Here is a 21,281-nt window from a genome sequence, read left to right on the forward strand (position 1 = left end):
TTTAAGGATACATAATTAATTACAGTTTAAAAGCTGCAACTGTGAAAACGTGAAATAATTAGCTTTCAGAATTAGCTTAATCAGTTTTCAGAAACACATATAAAAATCTATAACAGATTTTCAAACAGGGTGGCCACTCAAATTTTGAAAAAAAGAAATGTTTTTCCTATATATTCAAGACATGAGGAAATGCTCGAATAGCACCCATGTACTAGTTATAATGTAATATGGTTTTAAGGAGTGGAAAACACAAGGAAAGGAAGAAACAATATAAAATTATTCGAAATAGTAGATTAAACGTACGTTTTGGTTCACATACAGAAAAAAATAAAATTTTATCTTTATTTATTACCTAGAATTTAGCAAGAAATAAAATTGTATATTGGGGGGGGGATATATTACCACTGCTGCTCTTTAACTATACGTCGTATAAAAATAAGGACTCGAATGACATTAAACACAAAACATTTTTGTAATTATGATTTTTTAATGATTTTCGTTAAGTAATAATTTAATGTTTACTTAATAAAAAACATTACATTACTTTTTTAATTCATTCGGTTTTGCCAATTCATGTACTTGGGCATCAATTTCGGCAGATTTTTCAGCTATCAGTTTCACGTGGCTAATCCTAAACAAATAAGGTACGACAATTCTTGGCTAATTCCACTATCAGTACACATATGTGAAAATATTTCCGATATATCATTGAATGCATTAAAAAACGAATACGGCGCAACCAGTTTTGATGCACTTAAATATTCAGCTTTAAATTATTGTTCTTGAACTAAAAAGTTCGAAATCAGTTTATTTTCAGGCATTAAATCTGATGTTTTCGGATTTGAGATGTCATCTTTTCCTGTTTTCCTTTTATCCAACATGAATGATGACAATGAGTGCCTGTTTCCCCATATTACTTAGGTTTAATATCTTCTTACAAAGCGAGCAGTACGCAACAAATGGATTTTGTGGAACTTTTCGAAATCATTCCGCAAAATCAAGATTGAGTTTTTTAACCGTCCAATTCCTATTTAATACGGATTTCGAGCAGCTCATTGTTATTGTTTTTTTAAATCTTTAATCTACTTTGAATAAGATCACGGTCTCCCAAAAAAATTAAAATATGGTAAGCTTAACACCACTGCGCTGTTTCCGCCAGAGAAATATATCCCATTCTTTCACGAAGTTACAAAATCTCGGGCATGCTCATTAGTTGAAATTCTGGAATCTCATGGAAAAAGAACAGCTGTCTCGCAAATCGAAATTGGACTTATCTATAGAGAAAAAAATGGGAAAGAGTAGAATAGGTGCTAGTTTCCGCATTACACAGTCGCGGATGGTATTGTTTCGTTTTTGGAAGCGATGGCCACGATCTTTTATTCTTGCTATCTTTAGAGATCGGGATTATTTAGATGGAAAAAAAGTGACTAAGAAAAAATCTCTTGTATTTAACTTTATCTTTTTTTTTTTTTTTTTTTTTTTCCAAATTCTCCTGCATTTTCCTAGTTTTTCACACGATTTTTAAATTTCCTGCGTTTTCCCTTTTCTCCAGTGGCGTGGGAATATATAATGTCATTCATTTAAGTTTAGAAATCAATAATTCAAAATTTTGTCTATTTTTAGATTATAAAAGTTATTAATTCCATTAATTTGAAATGTGAAATTTTATACAGCTCCTTTACTAACTCAAATTAATACAGAGCCTTCCTTCATTTCATTTCTTTATTCAGTTACAGTTAACAAATCTTAAATAAAATTATGTGACAAATACAAATAAAAATTCAACAAGCAAAACTGTTTTAAATACAAATACAAAATCATAAGATTTTTTTTTGAAAAACAATGCCAAAGTAATTAACTAATACATATGCAAAATTGTAAAATTTTAAAAGTAACTCCTTTTATTACATTATCCTTCCTGTATTAATAAAATAAATCAACGATTTTAGTTAAGGAAAAAATATCCGTAAAAATACATTAAAAATATACCAACTTGAAAATAAAATCTAATCTTAATCTGATAATTAAGTAGCATTGAAACTTCATATCAAACTCAATTCCATTGCAATTCAGTCAGAAATACTTTACATATACTGACTATTAAGAATTGAACACACACAAAAAAAATGAAGATTTTCTTTTTAAGGAGTCATTAGTTGTTTTTAACATTCTGACCAGTAAACTTTCAAAAACTGATTCCAATTTAAATTAAAAATTGGTCATACTGTTTTTGAGATTTCATGGCAATCAAAATATTAAAACCAAATATGTTAAAATATCCATTCTGATGGCATAAAAAATTTATTTATTCCATTGCATTGCATTCATTTGACCTTTTTCCCCCCCATTTTAGCTTGATTATCTAAGTAATATAAAACTTTTTGATGCAAGTCATACAACATATATATTATATTAGAATAATGTTTAATATTTATAGAAATACTGAATAATTATTAAAGTTGAAGTTTATAAATTTAAACACTTCTCCATCATCTTTTAGAAATTCCCTTTAATGTAAAAAGAATCTTAAAATAAGAAACAATACTAAATTGAGAGAAAATACTAAGTTTGTGCATTCACAAAAAATTCTAAATCACAGTAACTTTTTGCTTGTTATTGTTGTTTCTTAATTATGATCAAAATTTTATATAAATCTAAATTATTTAATTTTCTATAATTATTCTTTTAAATAATATCATCAGCTTCTATCTCATGCAGTATATCAACTTTACATTTATAAGATCATATAAGCACAGAAAGAAATTTTTATATAATCAGATCATAGTTGTAATATAAAAATTGAAAATGGTTCTTCATTATTATAAATATTATTTTCAAAACTTCATTAGAAATACTGAAGTTGAATTTAAATGGCACTAAATTCCTTATATGAAGTCTGTATGAATAATTTTGGACAGCTTGAAAAATAAACAGACCAAAAATGATACCACAGGGGAAAATGATCTTTTAACAATTCCTTGCATTTTAAATGCATTTCTGATAAATCTCTTTTTCACTTATTTTATGTTTATTTTTTATAACATTGTAGTTCTTTATTTCCTGATAATATCTAAATTCTTGAATATATATATATATATATATATATATATATATAATTTTAATTATATCATTACACACACACATATATATAATGATATTTTAAAATTTAATTTAATCCTAATTAATTTCCTAATTTTTTTTAATCTTAATTCAGCCCATATTGACATCATTCTAAAATGTTCCATTATTCCCTGATCCAATTCCACCTTTTTTATTTGATTAATGCAACAGAAGCTCTGTAAAATTGCTGACATCGACAAGATCCTACACTCAGAGTGAAGAGATGAAAAATTGTCAAGTTAAGACATTCTTTTAAAAGGTCCCTATAATTCACTTACCAAAATTAACAAAGAAATCCTTATCAAAATCTCACATATATATACAGCAAATAATATGTAAGTATATATTTTACAAAATCCAAGTATTCCTTTCATCTGAATCATCAATTTTTAAAGTAAATATTTTTTTAATTTCTAATACTCAAAAATTATTTAAAATATTGTACAGCATAGAAAGGGAGAATAACAAAGTTCAGTTCTCTTGACAAAACTGATTCAAACTTAAACATATATGATTCAAAATTTAACAATATGCATTTAGTAAAATTATGCCTCTTATATAATATTAAATTACTAGAATATTGTGATTATATTTTTACAGTAAATGCAAGTTTTTAGAAATTATAATAACAAATTTTAAAACCTCTATAAGCAAAACATACATTTACGATTTGATACATAATATAAGTCTAAGTCAACAAGAAAGTTAAAATATTTTTTATATAAACTTCAAATATATCATTTTTGTATTCTTAGTTAAAAATGTTCTTATGCAGTATTATAATCTTTGGTTATCAATACTTGCTAATATTGATAACAGTAGGAAAGATAACATGTAATTTCATAATTCTTATTTGTTTATGAAAAATTAATTTAATACAATATATTTGATTATGGTGATAACTTATAAGAAGAATCTATTAATGGTATAATCCCAGCAATAGAAGATACAGTTCCAAGCAGGCCTATGGTCCTTGGTGAAATCGAGAGATAGCCCAACTGTGAAAGTGGCAAACAAATATCACAGCCATTCTTTATTGTATCAAGAACAATATCTTTATGGAGAGCTAATACTCTGAAATACAAATTCAATTTAGTAGAAATTGTATTTGGTGGATGTATAATTTTGCCTTGCAATTCTTGATTCAAGGTACCAAAACTAAGTTGATGAAAGATTTGCTTTAAATCATAAAGGTCTCTTGATAAATTCATAACCAGAGCATATAACCACAGCCTGTAACTCAGTTTAGACCATTTTGTTTTATCTATTTTCAGTAAACCAACTCTTTCTAACCATATAAAATGATCTGTAAGTAAGTACAATCCCATGTTGATTCTTGACAGTGTGATGGTGAATTGAAGAGTTGGATCACTTATGTGCAGAGATGCCAAAGCAGTGTAGAAAGTTTCAAAACCTTTTCCAAACCTGAATACTAGAAGGAAACAGAAAGGACTTTAGAAATATAAAATCCTCACTAATTCATAATAATTAATGATATAGATAAAAAAAATAAAAGTAAAAATATTTGTTAAGATAAAAATACCACTAAGCTTTTTAATAAGAAATTTGAAATCCATAATATTTGGTTTAATGTCAAAAATAAATACTAATAAGATCCTTTTTTTAAAACTTTTTTGGAGTTTAGAGAGTTTTTTTGGTGTTAAACAATCTACGGAATGTTAAAAGAGAGACCTTATAATTTTGCATCATGGTCTGATTGTACAAATCTGACCCAATTCAGCTGTCTTTTTTTAGAATTCCGTAATATACAATCACAGATTTCCATGGCCCTTGGAGTAAGAAGAGTTAAACACAAGTCAATTAAAAACATTATATAAGCCTAAATGCAATACAAATAATTTTTTTAAAAAAATCTATAAATTCTATAAAATATACTAGAAGAATATTAATACTTAGTCAAATATAACTGATCAGGTTCCAGCCGGTCCCATTGCATTCCCACTGTTATTGCAATATTTATAACACTAAGCATCTGTTTATATTTATAATATAGTGTGCAAGCATATACATTTTCATAAAGTTACTAAAATAAAAATTAACCTAAAATAAATCAATAAAATATTGATTAAATTAAAAATGTGAATCTAAATTGATTAGTTTAATAAAAGAAAGACCTCGTTATATGCACTACTTAGGAGCATGAAATATTTAAATCTCTCTCTCATAATAAACTATAATGAAAATGTTTAATCTTTTGATTTCAGTACTAAAGCTATCAAACGATTTATAATGTTTTTGAAGGACATTTTAAAGTGCTTAGTAAAATAAACTATGATATTTATGAATAATAGGAACTACCTATATAGTTTTATTTTTTCACCAACAAAATATATATGCTCAATCTTGCAGTATGTAGCATTTTATGAAAAAAAATAGCCAAAAATAAAAAATCCTTTCTCTGAAAAATTATTGCAACATCATAACTTCTGCTTCTTGTGTACAGCCGACCACCTGCCACCACTGAATGAAGCAGCATCGACAGGATTAAGCAAAATCATAACTCAAGGAAATCAAACATCTTAATCATGATGGCTAACAATATATACACATTTAAAAAAATGAAGTAATTAAAAATATTAGGTTATTCTTAAAGAGAATAATGGTTAATAAAAACTATCCTAAGTTAATTTTTTTATGATACTTATAAAACTAAAAAAATTTTACTTAAAAGAATGCATATCACTCAAGCAAAAAATTTTAAATTACTAATAATCTATTTATTTTTAAATAAATATAAATTCATTCTTATGATTATTATTACTTAATTTAAAAGGTAGCACATACTTTATATTTAATGAGTACATACACTATTCAGAATTCAATATGTGAAGACAAAAATGACACAATAGTCAAATGCATTCATTTCAAAACACAACAAAGAAAATTAAGATTGTAGCATAAACAATTATTTTGAAGACAAAAAAATGTTTTTAATGCAAGTTTTCTTAAATTTAAAACATTATACATTAGTGTCGACATCAGCATTTATTAAATTACAATGCATTATTTTTCAGATTGCTAATATAAACTAGAATCTAAAATAATTATTATTCTGATAATATTCAAATATAATAAATATACCTTTGCTAACAAGTACATAATCTGATGCTAAATCCATATGAATAAATAAAAAAAGTTGACACTGTTTGAATTTCATTAAAATTTATTCTGCTAAAATATGTAAGGAATTTAAATAAAAATAAATAAAATTATTATTTAAATGAACTCATATTTTTAAAAAAAATCTATTAATACAGAAAAATTTAAATTGATTCTTTTGAAATTGGTTTTTTAAAAATTCATAACAGACTAACTGGCAATATGCAGTACTTAAAAATTTATTTAACATAAGGCAACAGTAATTTAAATAATACAACAGTTTCAACAAAGGTTACCATTAGATTAAACTAGTTGCAAAAAATTTAAATAATTACTCACATTTTCTTCCTGTACTTAACGTATATTCCAGTTCTTTCAGTAGCTTAATCAATTCTGCATTGCTTTTCTTATTTTGTAATGAGCCCCATATCAATTTACTGCTGTATTGGAAAAGCCTATATAAATAAATGACAAATAATGATTTAGTTTATGTCTAGAATACTGTGGATGCGAGAATCAAAAATTAAAATGATGTGTTTCAACTATTAGACAGATTTATATTATTTGGAAGAAATAATTAAAAGTTTTAAATAACTATTCTGAAAATAATAAATAACATGCCGCAATAATTTATCCCGGCCTGCAGTCTGACTGTTCAGCTTAATGAATTTATCCATAATAGTTCCTTTAATTCAACAGAAAAACTACGTGATTTTCAGCAATACTTCTGACATCAAATATTTCTGAACTTTTGCTTTCTTCACATGTTATGCGGGAACTTTATATTAGGAAGTAAGCATATAATGTAAACAAAACAATCGTCATATGTCTTCACGAGATGAGCAAATACGATTGGGGGAGGGGAGAAAAAAAAAAGTTGATGACGATTACGGTATAATATGAGTTCGATATTTGATGTCATCTCAATAGTCATGAAAAATTAACAACAGTTCTCTAGTGTAATAAATAAACATTACAAGAAATTTCGTACCTTCTCACTGGAAAAAAATTTGTTATTAAAATATATATTTATATATCTATTATTAACATGGACCATTTTGAAGTTATACCGTATTAGTTATATTTACGGTATTGGCAACTACGTAACCTTGTATTTAAATGGAAATGGATGCAGGAAGTAATGGTACCTGTTGGGTTTTAAATTTTGAATTTAAACGTGATAAATTATACATATCTGGCTGCCTTACCTGAACAAATGTAAAAATGTGAGGTAACTATACAGTGTATTTTATTAGAAGTGCGTTTATTTATACGGAAATATCAAATTTACTTTCATATAAGTCCTTCTGTTGCGAGAGCTATTTAAATTTAAATCATGTGAATTCCTCTATTACTATATCTGTTTTCATTTTTTTTAAATCATGCACTTTAATTAAAAAGTAATATGCAATGCAGATATCTTTTCTAAGAATTGTTCTCTTTCTTTTATATATAAAGCAATCGACAAAATTTCAACAATATGAACACGATTTGTAATTAATTTATACAAATTATTAAAGAAGTCATAAGACATTAAAAAAAGTTATATTAATATATGCTATTAATCATCACCTTTAAAATATTTTTATAATAACTGTCGATATTATGTTTATTGATTTGATTTTGAATTAAAAGGTAAATAATCAACTGTGTTATTTATATATCGTTACATTAACTATTCACGATCTGTTTTTATTTTAAATGGAAAAAAATTCTTTTAAAAATGAGTTTTTATTTTGAAGAAATAGAATCTAATTTCATTACATGTAAAATAATAATAATAATAAAACCGTTTTTATGAAGATATTGTATTTTCTAAAATAATTTAGATTTACCTTGAATTGAGCTAGATTTCTATGGCTCATAGTGTAATTGAAATGTGTGTTAAGAAATAGAATTCAGATAAAGAAGGAATAAAACATAGGGAAATTGTTTAGAAGTGTTTAGTTTTTCAATTATTTAAATGGATGAAAAATTTCTTAGCTTTTATATTTACTGTATTTCTTGGCTACAACATTTGTTGATATTTATAGCTCCTGATTTATTTGACGATTTTCAGACTATACTGAGCTCTATTTTACATAATGCAACTATCTTGGCGATATTTCTCGTTAATTTGGTGACTGTAAGCATTCACATGTACCCAAATTACTTAATTTAATCCAGTTATGACTCTATATTTGTAGCAAGGCTGTATGTTAAATTAAATTTATTAATGATAAGGAATGGTGTCGAAAGTGAGAGGGGAGGGGTAATTGTTCTCCTGTCAGTAAGCATTGTTCCTCCCTGCAGGTGAGAAATTAAGAGTTTTTTTGGCAACAATTTTCATTATTTCAAAAGGGATGTGTGAAGGTCTGAAAATCAAAGATGGAGATAATTTAAATCAAAGTCATTTCATGGTAAACTGTCAAAATGAAATTTTTTCTGGATTTGTCAATCTGGTGAATAAAAGTTAAGTCTGCAGAATGGTGGGCATCTGATTCTGTTTTCTGATTCAACTTGTACTTTGTTTTACATTTGGCAGAATAAATGACATAGCAACAAGATTAATCTGAAGTTGCATTTTGCCTATTGTTTTTAATCAGGTGACTGAGAAATTAATATAATAGATGAAAATTTGTATGAATTGTTTCATTTTTAGATTATTGTGATCACTTACTTGCAAAATTCATAGGAAAAATGAGAGTGTTGTTTTACACTTGACTAAAATAAATTTGGATAATGCAACAAAATATATGGACATTTTTTTACTTGTTTTCCATGATTTAATTTTTCTGTATATTTAAGTAAAGAAGGAATATTGTATTTGTTTCCAATCATTTCTTTTTACAGCAATAAATTTTCAAGATTTTATATTATATTTTACTTCTTTATGATATTTCCTTGTCTGGTGAATGGTTAAAGCTAGTTTAGTAAAAGAAGAGACAGCTGCTGTCACTTTTCTTGCAATATAGGTTTGCTAGGAAGTATTGCTTTATTGTTGTCAAATTATATCAATTGAACAAAAACCAATGTGTAAGTAAAAGTTTATAAATGAAAAATAAATTTATTTAAATATAAAATATTTTTTTTCAATTTACTATATTACATGACAATTATTTCGCTAATAAAATATTATTGATTGCAATTAGACAAGAAATAGCAAGTATATATATGATATGAGGAGATTATTTTACACAATTAAAGAATTTATATAAGACCACAAATTTGTTGAATGAGTTAATTCCAAGATATTTGGATATAATATTCATTGTTACAAGTAAGAAATTCATATCTGAATTATTTTTTCTACCAATTATTTCACAATAAAAACTATATTAAGCCAATTATTACTTTTAATCACATATGGATAAATGTATCTGATGTTAACTGATAATATTTATACATTGCTAGAATATCCATGTTTACCACACTGAAAAAAAGTTATTAAAATTGAATTTTTTTAAAAAAATTGAAAGTTTTCAAGCCTTTATAAATTCTAAGAAAAAAGTTTTTAAGAGAAACCCCATGTTTAAAAAATGAAGACAAGTAGAATCGAATTTAGTTCTATTTGAATAAATTCATTCTAACATAATAATTTCATACAATGGCATTTTTCACTTTAAAAATTCTTTTTAACCAATTAATAAAACTTAAAATGCCAATAGATAATCCAAGACATTAAATGCTAATTATTAAAAAAAAAAAAGATTGAAAGGGTTTTTGCCTATATAGATTTTGTCAAAGATCCATTTAGAAAAATCATTATAATGCCAAATGGGCAAGATTTCAATAATTCTCATTGCTGATTGGAAAGTTCCAACTTTCCGAATTTCAGGGTACAACAAATTCTGAAAAAGTTATTCTTGTTAGCACATTAACATTGTACAATGTCTAAAGCAAATTAGAATGATAAAGCTGCACTTGTTAATTCTTTTTCAGTGTGGAATAAAAAGACTACAGAAAATGGGTGGCTGCCATTTAAATTGTATTTGATAACATTCAATATAGTCCTTGTTTCTGAGATAATTACATTCAGGAGAAAAAGACTGGAGATTCACTGTTTCCATCTTCATCTTGTCTACATGTCATTTCGTATGCAATGGCATCTTTAGAAGGGCTGGCTTTTGCTCCTTTTTGTTCTTCACAAGAAAAAAAGTTTGAAAACTGTTAGTATAAAGAACAGCAAATTCTCTTGCAATCTTTCTGATAGACACAGGACTAGAATTGGATTAGATTTGATTAAAGAAAGGCAAGAAACGCACATTTTCGATAGTCTCATCAACCAAAAGACGTTCCTTCCAAATGGAATTTGCATCAAAGCACTTAACTGCTGCTTTGTGCTGGAAGGATTCGGGATCGTACTCTTTCCAGCAAGTTTAGAGAGGTTTGCTAATTGCTCTGCCGCCTTCGATTCGTCAAATAAACCTAAGTGTTTCTCGATATCTCTGCCACTGATGCCATAGCTAACGGAACATTTAGTGATCACTTCTTGACTTTTTTTTTTTTTTCCCAGGAGGTTTTAATCCACTTAAAAGCCTCCCCGACAGAAATTTTCTTTGAAAGTGCACTAGCACTTTCGCAACCATCAATATGTGCAATGACATGTCGCAGAGTGTATTGTCTGTATTTCATCTTGAAACATTTTATAACAGCATGATCCAATGGCTGATGTTTTGATGTTGTATTTGGCTGTGGAAATAACTGTTTAACATTTGTGAGTTGAGCTCCTTTACTCAAACGCATTGTCCAACTAAAAAACTTACCTGACTTAATTATTTTTTTTTAAACGAGGTTTACTAGCCATCCTTCAGAAATGGATGTTGCCATCCATGCTTTTTTGTTCGCATACCACGACACACGAAGATGGTTTAAATCCTTTAAAACATCTGGATCTTTGATATCACCAAATGACCAGGGGCTTTTCTCTCTAAAGTGCAAAAAAAAAAGAGCGCCATTTCGTCCATGTTGAATATATTCTTGTTATCACATCCGGCCAAAAACGATGGAAGACGCTCCTGTCAATCGTCATATGAACTGAAGTCGACATCGGCCTCTTCACCCACTCAGTGATCGAAAAGTGATGTTATTCCGCGTATGAAATCTGTCCAGCCGCTGACTGCTGGCAGAAATTTTCAATTCCCAGGGCACCCGCAAGTTACTTTACTTTGTGTTGAATCATAGAAAACTGACAGAAATTTTCTTCGCACGAACAGATTTAAACAGATTTCTTCCAAAATCTAATCCTTTTCTTTGATGATTTTGTTGATGCATGCTCTTTCGCAATTCAGCTAAATTCCTTGCGGATTTTCTGCTCTCATAATGATGTAAAACTTGAATGCACTGCTCGAAATTTAGAAAAACGCGCTCCGACATCGTTGCAACTCAGATCGATGACCAACTAATGAAAGAAGCGTGAATGTCGTTTTTTTTTTTTTTTCAAAATTATCAAAATCTTCTAATAAACAATAGGATCACGAAAACCGATAGAGCAGTGGCCTTTCTTAACCTAATTTTGAACCTTTCCACTTGTTGTTAGAAACTGGAAGTGATTATATTTCTAAAAAATGAAATGGGCGGACCATTACAGTGGCCTCTCGGAGGAGGTAGAGTGGCTGTTGTTAGGGTTTATTTTAACGTTAGGTCTGTGGGTCAAAAAATCCGGGGATTATCAAAGCAAAATAATCGTGTAGCTATTTCCACATATCTACAAACATAGTGAACCGTAGTCTTTCAAATATGGCAACGTCTTTCTAAATACTTGACAATCGGATGGATCCGAGTCTAAAGAATACACCGCATATTTGACAACTTTTCAGCCTAAGGAGAAGATGAGTTCCTGTATTCATTTACTTGATTGACTTACTGTGAATGAGGGTTTTCATGCAACAATATCATTTTCCGTCTTCCTTGGACCGTTAATAGTCTTTTTACAGAACACTCTTAATGTGATCAGTTGGACCTGGTAACGTTCAGCTGTAACAGTTGGAACAAGTTCAAGAAGTTCGTTGTAAATAACTCCTTCCCAATCCCTCCAAACACGCAGTAACACTTTCTTAGCAGGAATATTCGTTTTTGAAACTGATGTTGATGGCTGACCTGGATCAGATCTTGCGTTTGGGATTTTAGTTTTTGCGTTTAGAATTGTCATACAAAATATTCCATTTTCCATTACCCTTAATGATTAAAAAATTCTTTTGTTCTGAGAAACTAAATTCATGCAATTGTCAACTCTTTGGTTTTTATTTTCTTTCGTTAGTTTATGAGGAAACTATTTTCCTTGCTTCACTATTTTTCCCATCGTCGCAATTGCAGTGATGTTGTTTGGTGAATATCTTCTCTGTTCTGCTTGCTATCTCTTCTTGAGTAGTTTGGCATCGATTTTCATCTAGTAAAACTTGAAGATCTTCGTCAAATTTTTTTACTGTACCTTGGACGTAGATCGTCCTCTAAACTATAATTTCTGTTGGCAGACCTGTTTTTTACTGATGAATGATTTACAGAATGTTCACCCAAAGTTAAATTTATCAATTCCATAACTTTACAGCATTTTTTCTCCCCATTTGGAAATAGAATGCAATGGCATAAGTGTTGCTTATCTACATTTGTCTCTTATAAAATTGATATGCATGGAATAATAGCTAGTAAATTATTGAAAATCGCGTAAAAACACCAGTGACTTAGTTACATATATCCAAAATGGAGGACGCAATAATTAAATTATGTTTCTTAATGCAACCAACTTCAGAGCTAAGTTTCTAATTGCATACCTGTTTGATACAGTTTTCATTGAAATTATTTAAAAGGTTGAATAGAATATGGTTAAAATCTTTACTTTTATACTTTTTAAACTTTACTTTTGAATAATAAAGAAATTAAACATTGGGCTTAAATTTCAAAAAATGGGAATATACCAAGTATCAACGTATGGGAGATGGAGTAGTGATTAGGGCTTCGGACTCCCATACGTTTTTCTCATGTTCGATCCCGCGTTTGCAATTCAATTAGATTTTGCTTATAACTTTAAACGAACCATAGGATAAGAGTTCATTTACAATTATACAAAAAAAAAGAAGAAAAAAAAACCTGTTTTAGTGTAGATTATAGTAATTCTAAATAACCTATTAAGTACTTCAGAATACTAATCTCAATTTTGCTGATTGATTGAAGTATTCGGTGAATAGAAACACACATATATATAACAAAATATTGTCTTCTTCTGTATTCATTTATATGGTAAGACAGGTTTCACATTAATCGTTTCTTAGTTTTAATTTAATTTTGGGAAAAAGAGTTTGTTTTTTTAAAAAAAAATACTTTTTTAGATGCAACTAATTTATTCTACAGTTTTGCATTCCCCGAAAAATTGCGCCTAGAGCCCCTGACACGCCGTTTTTACGTCACTGATGTTTAAAATATTATGATGAACGATTAATAATAGAACATGGACCTTCATATAGGACATCCGAACTCGGTCAGTGCGAAGAAAAGATGATCTTAAATCTAGTTGCATAAGTATTTTTGGAAAAGCTTTTTGTCGAGTTTCTTTGGTCTTGATTATTCTACATTCTTTTGTAAGTTATTAAAAACAGTTATAGATGATGTATCATTTATTTTGGATTCCAAGAATTTTCTGAACTCTTTGAAATAGGTAATATCAATTGCGTTCGTAGGCAACCAGATATTACCTATATCAAAGAACCGTTGGTAAAGTGTCACTCCAGCTTATGTTATTATGGATTATAATTTTCAGTAATGGGTATTTGGAAGTATGCTTTATGCAACTCGGTTTTAGAAAAAAATACTCTAATATTTTTACTTTATTTCATACCAAATAATAAATAGTGAAATTATTGCAATTCAAGATCGTGAGAATATTTATATTTTAGACCTTCCCGAGTTCGAAAAACACATTTTTAAAACTATGTTTAAACTCAAAATAGTTAATTCAAATTAAACTGAAACTAAAAATTAAAAAACGTTTTCAGCTAGACAGATGAAATTTGGTATATGGGCTTTTCACCAAATATATAGATTTCTATCAGATTTTAAGCAAAATCTGTTCAGAAGAAGTCTTTTAGTCATTTTCTAATATAAGTTAATATAATAACTTATATTATAACAATACCTATCAAATTTTAAGCCAAATCGAACAAAGGATTGAACGCCTGTCAGTCTGTACATTCAGAAGCATGCAAATGCGATAACTCAAAAATGCAATGACTTAAATGTATCAATTTTAGTATATGATTTTGTGACTACATTTGTAGTTCTGTATCCAATTTTGATTTCAGTTGGTAGGGGAAGAACTTTTCTAAAATATGAATTCGGTTTTTGGATAATAATAACAGCGTGCCAGTGATTAATCACGAAAAAATTCTCGAAGACTCCCCCCATGCAAGGTGCATAGCGTCATTAAAAGTCCTTAAATGCTGTTTTTTTTTTTTTATGGTCCTTATATAAGTGTTTACCTTTTATCCTGGTGCTTATATTTTCTTTTTCATTTAAAAAAATTCATCGTGTTAAATTACCTCCAAATTCACCACTTCCAAGAAAGGCAACAAAGAATATTCCGACACACTCATTCAGCATAAACACGGATGTTATATTTGTATTATCTTTAAAAAATTTCTTATGAAATACTCATTGAGTATATATATTTTTTCAGGTAACTACAAGCCAACCATTTAAAAGGGTATTAATCTGCTGACCTCTAAAATTTTCATAAGGGGTTTACTATTACCAATATGGAAATTTGATAGTACTCGTACAGAAAATTTTGGAGGTAGAAACTAAAAATGGATACTATTCTCTCCGAATTCATTGCACGTACATCTGCAGATCCTGGATTAGCCAGAGATCTTTTGGAAGGTAATACATAATTTAATTATTCTTAGTTTGTGTTGTTTTTACTACAGTTTTGTAATACAGTGAAATTGGAGCATAAATAGCAAAATTATATTCAAAGAAAAGTTGTTCTAGCAGAATATATCTTGAAAAAATTGTTTTTAAAACTTGTGTAGTATGCTAAGCATTTTATTTATTTCCTTCTATGTATTCTTGATATCAGTGATATTCCAGATTCACTCTCAAATTGTGCCACTGGTGTGGAATCAAAATTTAATGTTTAATTTATAATAAGGTTTACAAATATGAAAACAGCATATCATCTTTAAGAATATACAGAATTTTAATTCTCAAGTCCACTAGTTCTACCCTCTTCTCCATACACATGCCTCTGCAAGGATATTTGGCATATTTGCCTTGGGTGCTATATAAAATGGCACCAAAGTAGTGCTCTTCTTCTTTGTCCTCCCTCATAAGCTGCATATTTTCTACTTATTCTGACAAAAATGTCAAAGTTTGATATTGCAATGAAACCTAAATTAATATATTAAACATTTTTGAACTTATATGATTTACATAAGTTAAGAATTTGTATCACTTATGAAAACATAATTTGCTACAAAATACCATAAAAATGGAATATCCAATAAAATATATTACTATTTGAACTAAATTTTGATGCATGAAAAAAATAAAAATGTACAAAAGGCCTTATAGCTAATGATTTAGACCTTTATAATGTTAAAAAGCTTTGGGCAGAATTATTTAAAAAAAAAAAAAATAGGTATTTAATTAATATTATTCATCAATTTGGTCAAACATTAATTTAAATGATATTGACTGAACATTTATTTAGTTATTAGGTATATATTTAAGTAAAATTATAAAGAGATATTTAATTTTTTTAAAATTTCTGCAGATGCTTTTATTCTAGAAACAAGCAAAATTACTATCAACTCTATTATTATGAAATCAAAAATTAGATATATCCAGAAAATAATAATAAGGTCATGCCATAGATCCAAATCATTCATCTACTTTTTAAAAAAAATTCTGAAATGCACATTATTGTATGCTTATAATAACATATTCAAATGACTATTGCAGTAATTGCATCTTTAGGTGATTAAAAATTAATTAGCTAATCAAATTATATGAATGAGAAACATTAGTAGCTAGATATTTTAATTTGTTAAAGAAGGAAAAATTCCATTGTCAAAAATATTTTATGCTTTAGATATTATGAAAATTTATCACATAACTCAATGACCATTTACAAATAGAGCATGATGAATCTTAGAAACTGTAATGTTTGTAAGTAACAAAATCACCTTAATTTAAGAATAAAGTAAGCATTATGATTAAAAAATAATATGAGATATAATCTCTTTTTACAAAAGAAAAGCAAACAATTTAACTCTTTTCTCATTTAATTTTCATTTACTTGTTGCTAAATGTCAGGGATTAATTACTAAAAAATTTGTCTAGGATCACTTAATAGATTTAGTTAATTTCATTTCTTAACTATTGTTCGTCACAGACACACAAGTTACACAATTTTATGCAATGGGTGGTTGATGAGGCCTATATTAAAAATTATACGAGAAATTTTCATGGAGACCATTCCGTCTAGTTTCTGTTATATTTATTACCATGCTTAATTCATTTCTATTGTCTGTTGAATAAACTGATATACCTGCTAAAATGAATTTTAAAATCAACCTTTTTTATGACTATTGTAAATATTCCGAATTGTCCTTTTCTTATGAAGGTCACGAATGGGACTTACAGTCAGCTCTCTCTGCATTTTACGTGCTTAAAGGCATCACTCCTGGACCAAAGCCAAAAGAATCGGCTGCACTGCCTATTAAACTTTCAGGGGGTCATAAACAGCATTTAGAAGATACTTATGTCTCCCCGAAGAATTTGCATCAGAAGGACTCCTCACCTGACATAGATGAGTTGGGAGGTAATTTTTCTGTGTCAAAATTTTTATTTAGTTCATGAATAATAAACAAAAAACCCAAACCAATAAATTTTTTTAAAAACTGTTTTCAAACATTTACTACTTTTTTTTCTTTCTGTTTTTTATTATTGAATATTCCACATAAATAGTTTTATACTGATTTTCCTTTAGTTTGTCAGCAAAAGAAAATATTGCTGCGAAACTTCACTTTCCCATCGTAGTAGTAGCTGAAAAGTAGTACAGCAATCGTCTACTAAATTTTGTGAGGAATTCTCAGTAATTCTGAATGAAATACCACTGTAATTTATTATCATGTCTTCACAAATTTGGTGTTAGTGAAATGACTTGAAAGGACAGGTTTGTTAAGATAGACAAACTGATTAACTACTATCTCAAAATTTTTCAATTAAGGCTATCAGTTCTTTTACTGACTCAATTTGCAGTGATAAAATTAATCTCTCAATAAAATTTTATGGAATTCTGCTGATAATTTTGAGAGTTATAGGATTTAGCAAAATGACACTTCCAATTGTTAAAAGAATCTTATGAACTTTTGGTGACATCACAGAATATTATATATATATATTTCTTGAAAATTGTTTCACTTGCCTCAAAATGGTCATACTAAGGTAAAGTCATGAAATAAATGCATAAATAGCACAAATTATAACTTTTTTTATGAGTTTTTAAAGATGAAAGTAGGGAAAAAGTGAATTGTAACATAGTAACAGAATCTGGAATCCAAAAGATTTTGCTCATACCCTAATAATTTTTTAAATATTTGCAAAAATTGTAAAATTCCCACAGTGCATTTGCAATGCCCACATTTTGAGGGATTGTATATTAAATTTATTTGTATTTATAGATACAATTTTTATGAAACATGAGCTTTAACATCTGTTATAATAACACAGTTAGTTAAATATTAAATTTACTTTCTGATCAGAGAATTTCAGTATAACATGAATTCTGATTTCATTAAAAAAAGGGGGTCTGTTATTATATATTTAATGGCTCCATGCTGAGCATTGATTCATAAATTTCTTTTATTAGGTGAAAAATATTTTAAAAATATCCTTAAAATGATTCCCTCGGATTTACAAAATAATCTTTTGCAGTAGCATTAATGAAAAAACATTCAGACCTGTAGTTTGAGATACTGTAGCATAATGTGCCTTATTCAATTCATTTATATTTATTTATATTGATTACATTACAATTGCATAACAGAAAGAATGTCCATCACTCTGTCATTTTAACACATTGATGGAAAGTATGCCTTCAGATGTCAAACCTACGAAAATGATGCGACTGAGCACCTTACGATGTAAATAGCTTAATCTGTTCTATCATATCGCATAATTTTAAAGTTATGTGTTGTGACACTACACATATAGGCAATGTATGAAATTTAGTAGTGTCTCAACAGGAACTGCCACCAAGGTTGTACTGTCCATCAAAGTGTTAATTGTAGTTTAAATTAGTAAATTTAATAAATCTTACATTTGATTATTAGTTGTTCCCATCTGAAAATAAAAGTGCATCCTTTTAATAAACATCAATAATTTTATTGTCTTAAAATGTCATTATGGTATTCACACTTCCCCAATCAGTAACATTTTGGGGGGGGGATGGGTTAAACAACATATTTCATTTGCCGTGAATATTAAGATGTATGCTAATTTCTTAGGGCTTGAAAAAAAAAAACCCTACATGGTGAATTGATTTTAAATGTAGTAAAAAAGAATCAATATTTAAATTTTTAAAAAAAGTATTTATATTTAAAAAAGCACATATTAAATTAGGGATAAATTTGAAGTCATGTTTACTTCTTCAGAATTTCTGTAATAAAAATGTGAAATCAAATAATTAAAAAAAATCTCGATTTCCAAAATAGAAAAATTATAAATTAGTTAATTAACTATGTTATTAAAAGGTATTCATTTGATTAACATCCTTATTAACCAAGTAATTATGCTAATATAACTTGGTTAATCGGTTTGTCTATCTCAACAAACCTGTCCCTTTGAGCCATTTCCATTGACACCAATTTTATGAAGATGTGATAATAAATAACAAAGTTACAGAGGTATTCTGTTTTCTATGTTGATGTCTGTACACCAAATTCATTAAATATAGTTTTACATTTTTGCTTTCTAGAGCTAACAGGCATTTTAAAAAGAAAGAGTATTGAAATTAAGTTTATCTTTGCTTCATTTGACATTTGTATTATTTGCTCATATTTTGTTATTTTAGGGAAAAGATTATCTCGAGGAATATCAAGAGCTACCGAAAATGTTAATTTAGTTTCAAGAGCACGTAGTAGATTAGCAAAAGAATTTGTAGCCAATGTGTCTGAAAAGAATCAAGTGATGGTTGGATTGGAAACTCCAGTTTATACTTTCTCATTGCCAGATTTATCTATATATCCTACAGATTTTAGGGAATTTCTTGAAAAAGATCTAATTGAGACTTCAACTTTAGTTTCTTTGGAAAATGCTGGTAAGATATTATTAAAATCCATGCTATGGATGCTAAAATTTTAATCACATAATAAGATATTACTGTTTCTGTTCTTTCATTAATTTCTGAAATAATAATCAGGATTTTAATTAGCTGTTTTGAAACATTGGAAAAAGACAATAAGTTAGGTTGTTATTAGCTTTTGCTTACAGATAAAATGTGCCCTTCCTGAACTATCTCAAGCAAAATCGAATATCTTTTGATTAAAGATTATGAATCACTAAAGTTGGATAGAAAGATTATGAATCACTATGTTGAAAAGCTCTATGCTTTTCAACATAATGATTCATAATCTTCATTAAACTAAAATTAAACCATTTTGAAAATACTTGTTACTGATTTTTCTTGTTAATGCATCAAAATTCAATAGAATGGAGCAAGTAATAAAATAATGTCTTTATGTTCAATGAATAAATACACTGTGTTTCCTCTTGTTCGCTTGGCTTGGTAATAGTAAAATTTTTATAAATTTCATCTTTTGAACCTTAACTAAAAACATGGCATACTGTGTAAATATTTACATATGCTGCAAACATCTTCAAAAGAAATTGGTTTCATTGATTTAATTTTAACCTAATTTCTTGGATTTCTTACAAATTGAATTAAAAATGTGCTTTTATTGAATATACTCTTATTATATAAATTGATTGTAGATAAAGACTTGCAGTTTCGTGAATTTAGCAGTCATTTTAAAAGATATGAATCTCATTATGGATAGAAATTTTAAACTTCCCAAAATAATAATTTCAAGAGCATTTTTATTTATGTTTTATTATATACATACATGGCACATTTCTACAAAAACACAGATTTTAGTATTTTTAAAAACAAATTTCCTTGAAATCAATGAATTTTTACATAACAATTCTACAATATTTTAAATATTTTGTATTTAAAAATTATGTGTATAAATATTTATCACTAAATTAATCCTTTTTTTGCTACTTGGTTTTTATATTTTGCACAATTCATTATTATTGTTCAGCTTTTTTTTTATTTCCAACTTGTGTCATGTGTGAATATAAAATTGTAAAATTGCTTGTGCATAAAAAAAAAAAAAAGCTTTATGAAATAAATTAAGAGGTTTAATGGTGGTTTGATTATACATTTTCCAATTCAATTTTGACCCAGAAAAAGCACTGAAAGACTTAATTAGAATGGAAAATCTTAATAATTTCTGAAAAGTGCCATAAAACTTGTGTCCATTTTTTTTTTTTTCAATATATAATACTTTTTATTCATTAAAAATTGTTCTGTGCACAGAATTTAAAATAATTTTTTTTGAACATTATAATATAGATGGCTTATATTTTATCTGCAAAATTTCACTTCTATTTCACAGGCAGACTAAATTGGTGGGCTGAAAAAGGAACTTGTCAAAGATTGTGGCCTTTAGCAACAACTGGAGATGGAAACTGTTTGCTGCATGCAGCATCTTTGGGTATTAATGCTTATTACAATTTAAGTTGAAATGGCCTAGTGTTTTTGTGCTTTCTCACTCTCTCTCCCTTCCTTCCCCTCCCCTCGCCAAATAAGAATCTTATGCATTTGCTTCTCATCTTCTAACTAAATATATATATATATATATATATTTTCATTGATATGATGTGACTTTTATAATAAATAAATAAAAGCCGAAATTATCATTTGTTTTGACCTTAATATTTTTATTAAATATACATACATTCATTTAATTAGATAGAATGTATTATATTAAATGCATATA

General features: G+C 27.7%; 2 protein-coding genes across 2 annotated transcripts in view; one reads left to right on the plus strand and one right to left on the minus strand.

The window, feature by feature from the left end:
* Positions 1-1,820: 1,820 nt before the first annotated feature.
* LOC129989282 (peroxisomal membrane protein 11B-like) lies at positions 1,821-7,072 on the minus strand. The gene is made up of 3 exons (XM_056097703.1): positions 6,862-7,072; positions 6,580-6,695; positions 1,821-4,552 (listed from the first exon to the last, which is right to left on the minus strand). Exons 1-3 carry the CDS (start codon positions 6,915-6,917, stop codon positions 4,011-4,013), a joined length of 714 nt encoding a protein of 237 aa, XP_055953678.1. The 5' UTR covers positions 6,918-7,072; the 3' UTR covers positions 1,821-4,010.
* Positions 7,073-7,345: 273 nt separating this feature from the next.
* Positions 7,346-21,281, plus strand: part of LOC129989100 (OTU domain-containing protein 7B-like) — a 28,597-nt gene continuing 14,661 nt past the window's right edge. Inside the window, exons 1-5 of the mRNA XM_056097424.1 lie at positions 7,346-7,471; positions 14,888-15,090; positions 16,838-17,035; positions 19,289-19,534; positions 20,898-20,996. Coding sequence (XP_055953399.1) covers positions 15,018-15,090; positions 16,838-17,035; positions 19,289-19,534; positions 20,898-20,996 — 616 coding nt within the window. The 5' untranslated portion in view covers positions 7,346-7,471; positions 14,888-15,017. The remainder of the gene's footprint in view (positions 7,472-14,887; positions 15,091-16,837; positions 17,036-19,288; positions 19,535-20,897; positions 20,997-21,281) is intronic.

The sequence above is a fragment of the Argiope bruennichi genome, chromosome 10 (genome assembly GCF_947563725.1).
Source record: "Argiope bruennichi chromosome 10, qqArgBrue1.1, whole genome shotgun sequence".
NCBI classification, from domain to species: Eukaryota; Metazoa; Arthropoda; class Arachnida; order Araneae; family Araneidae; genus Argiope; species Argiope bruennichi.

What these genes read in the sequence shown, in the direction of transcription:
- LOC129989282 (XM_056097703.1), bottom strand. Translation starts at nt 6,917, where the DNA reads ATGGATAAATTCATTAAGCTGAACAGTCAGACTGCAGGCCGGGATAAA. An exon ending in GGCCGGGATAAATTATTGCG is followed by an intron (nt 6,696 to 6,861) that starts GCATGTTATTTA and finishes TTATTTATATAG; the next exon opens with GCTTTTCCAATACAGCAGTA. An exon ending in GTTAAGTACAGGAAGAAAAT is followed by an intron (nt 4,553 to 6,579) that starts GTGAGTAATTAT and finishes GTTTCCTTCTAG; the next exon opens with TATTCAGGTTTGGAAAAGGT.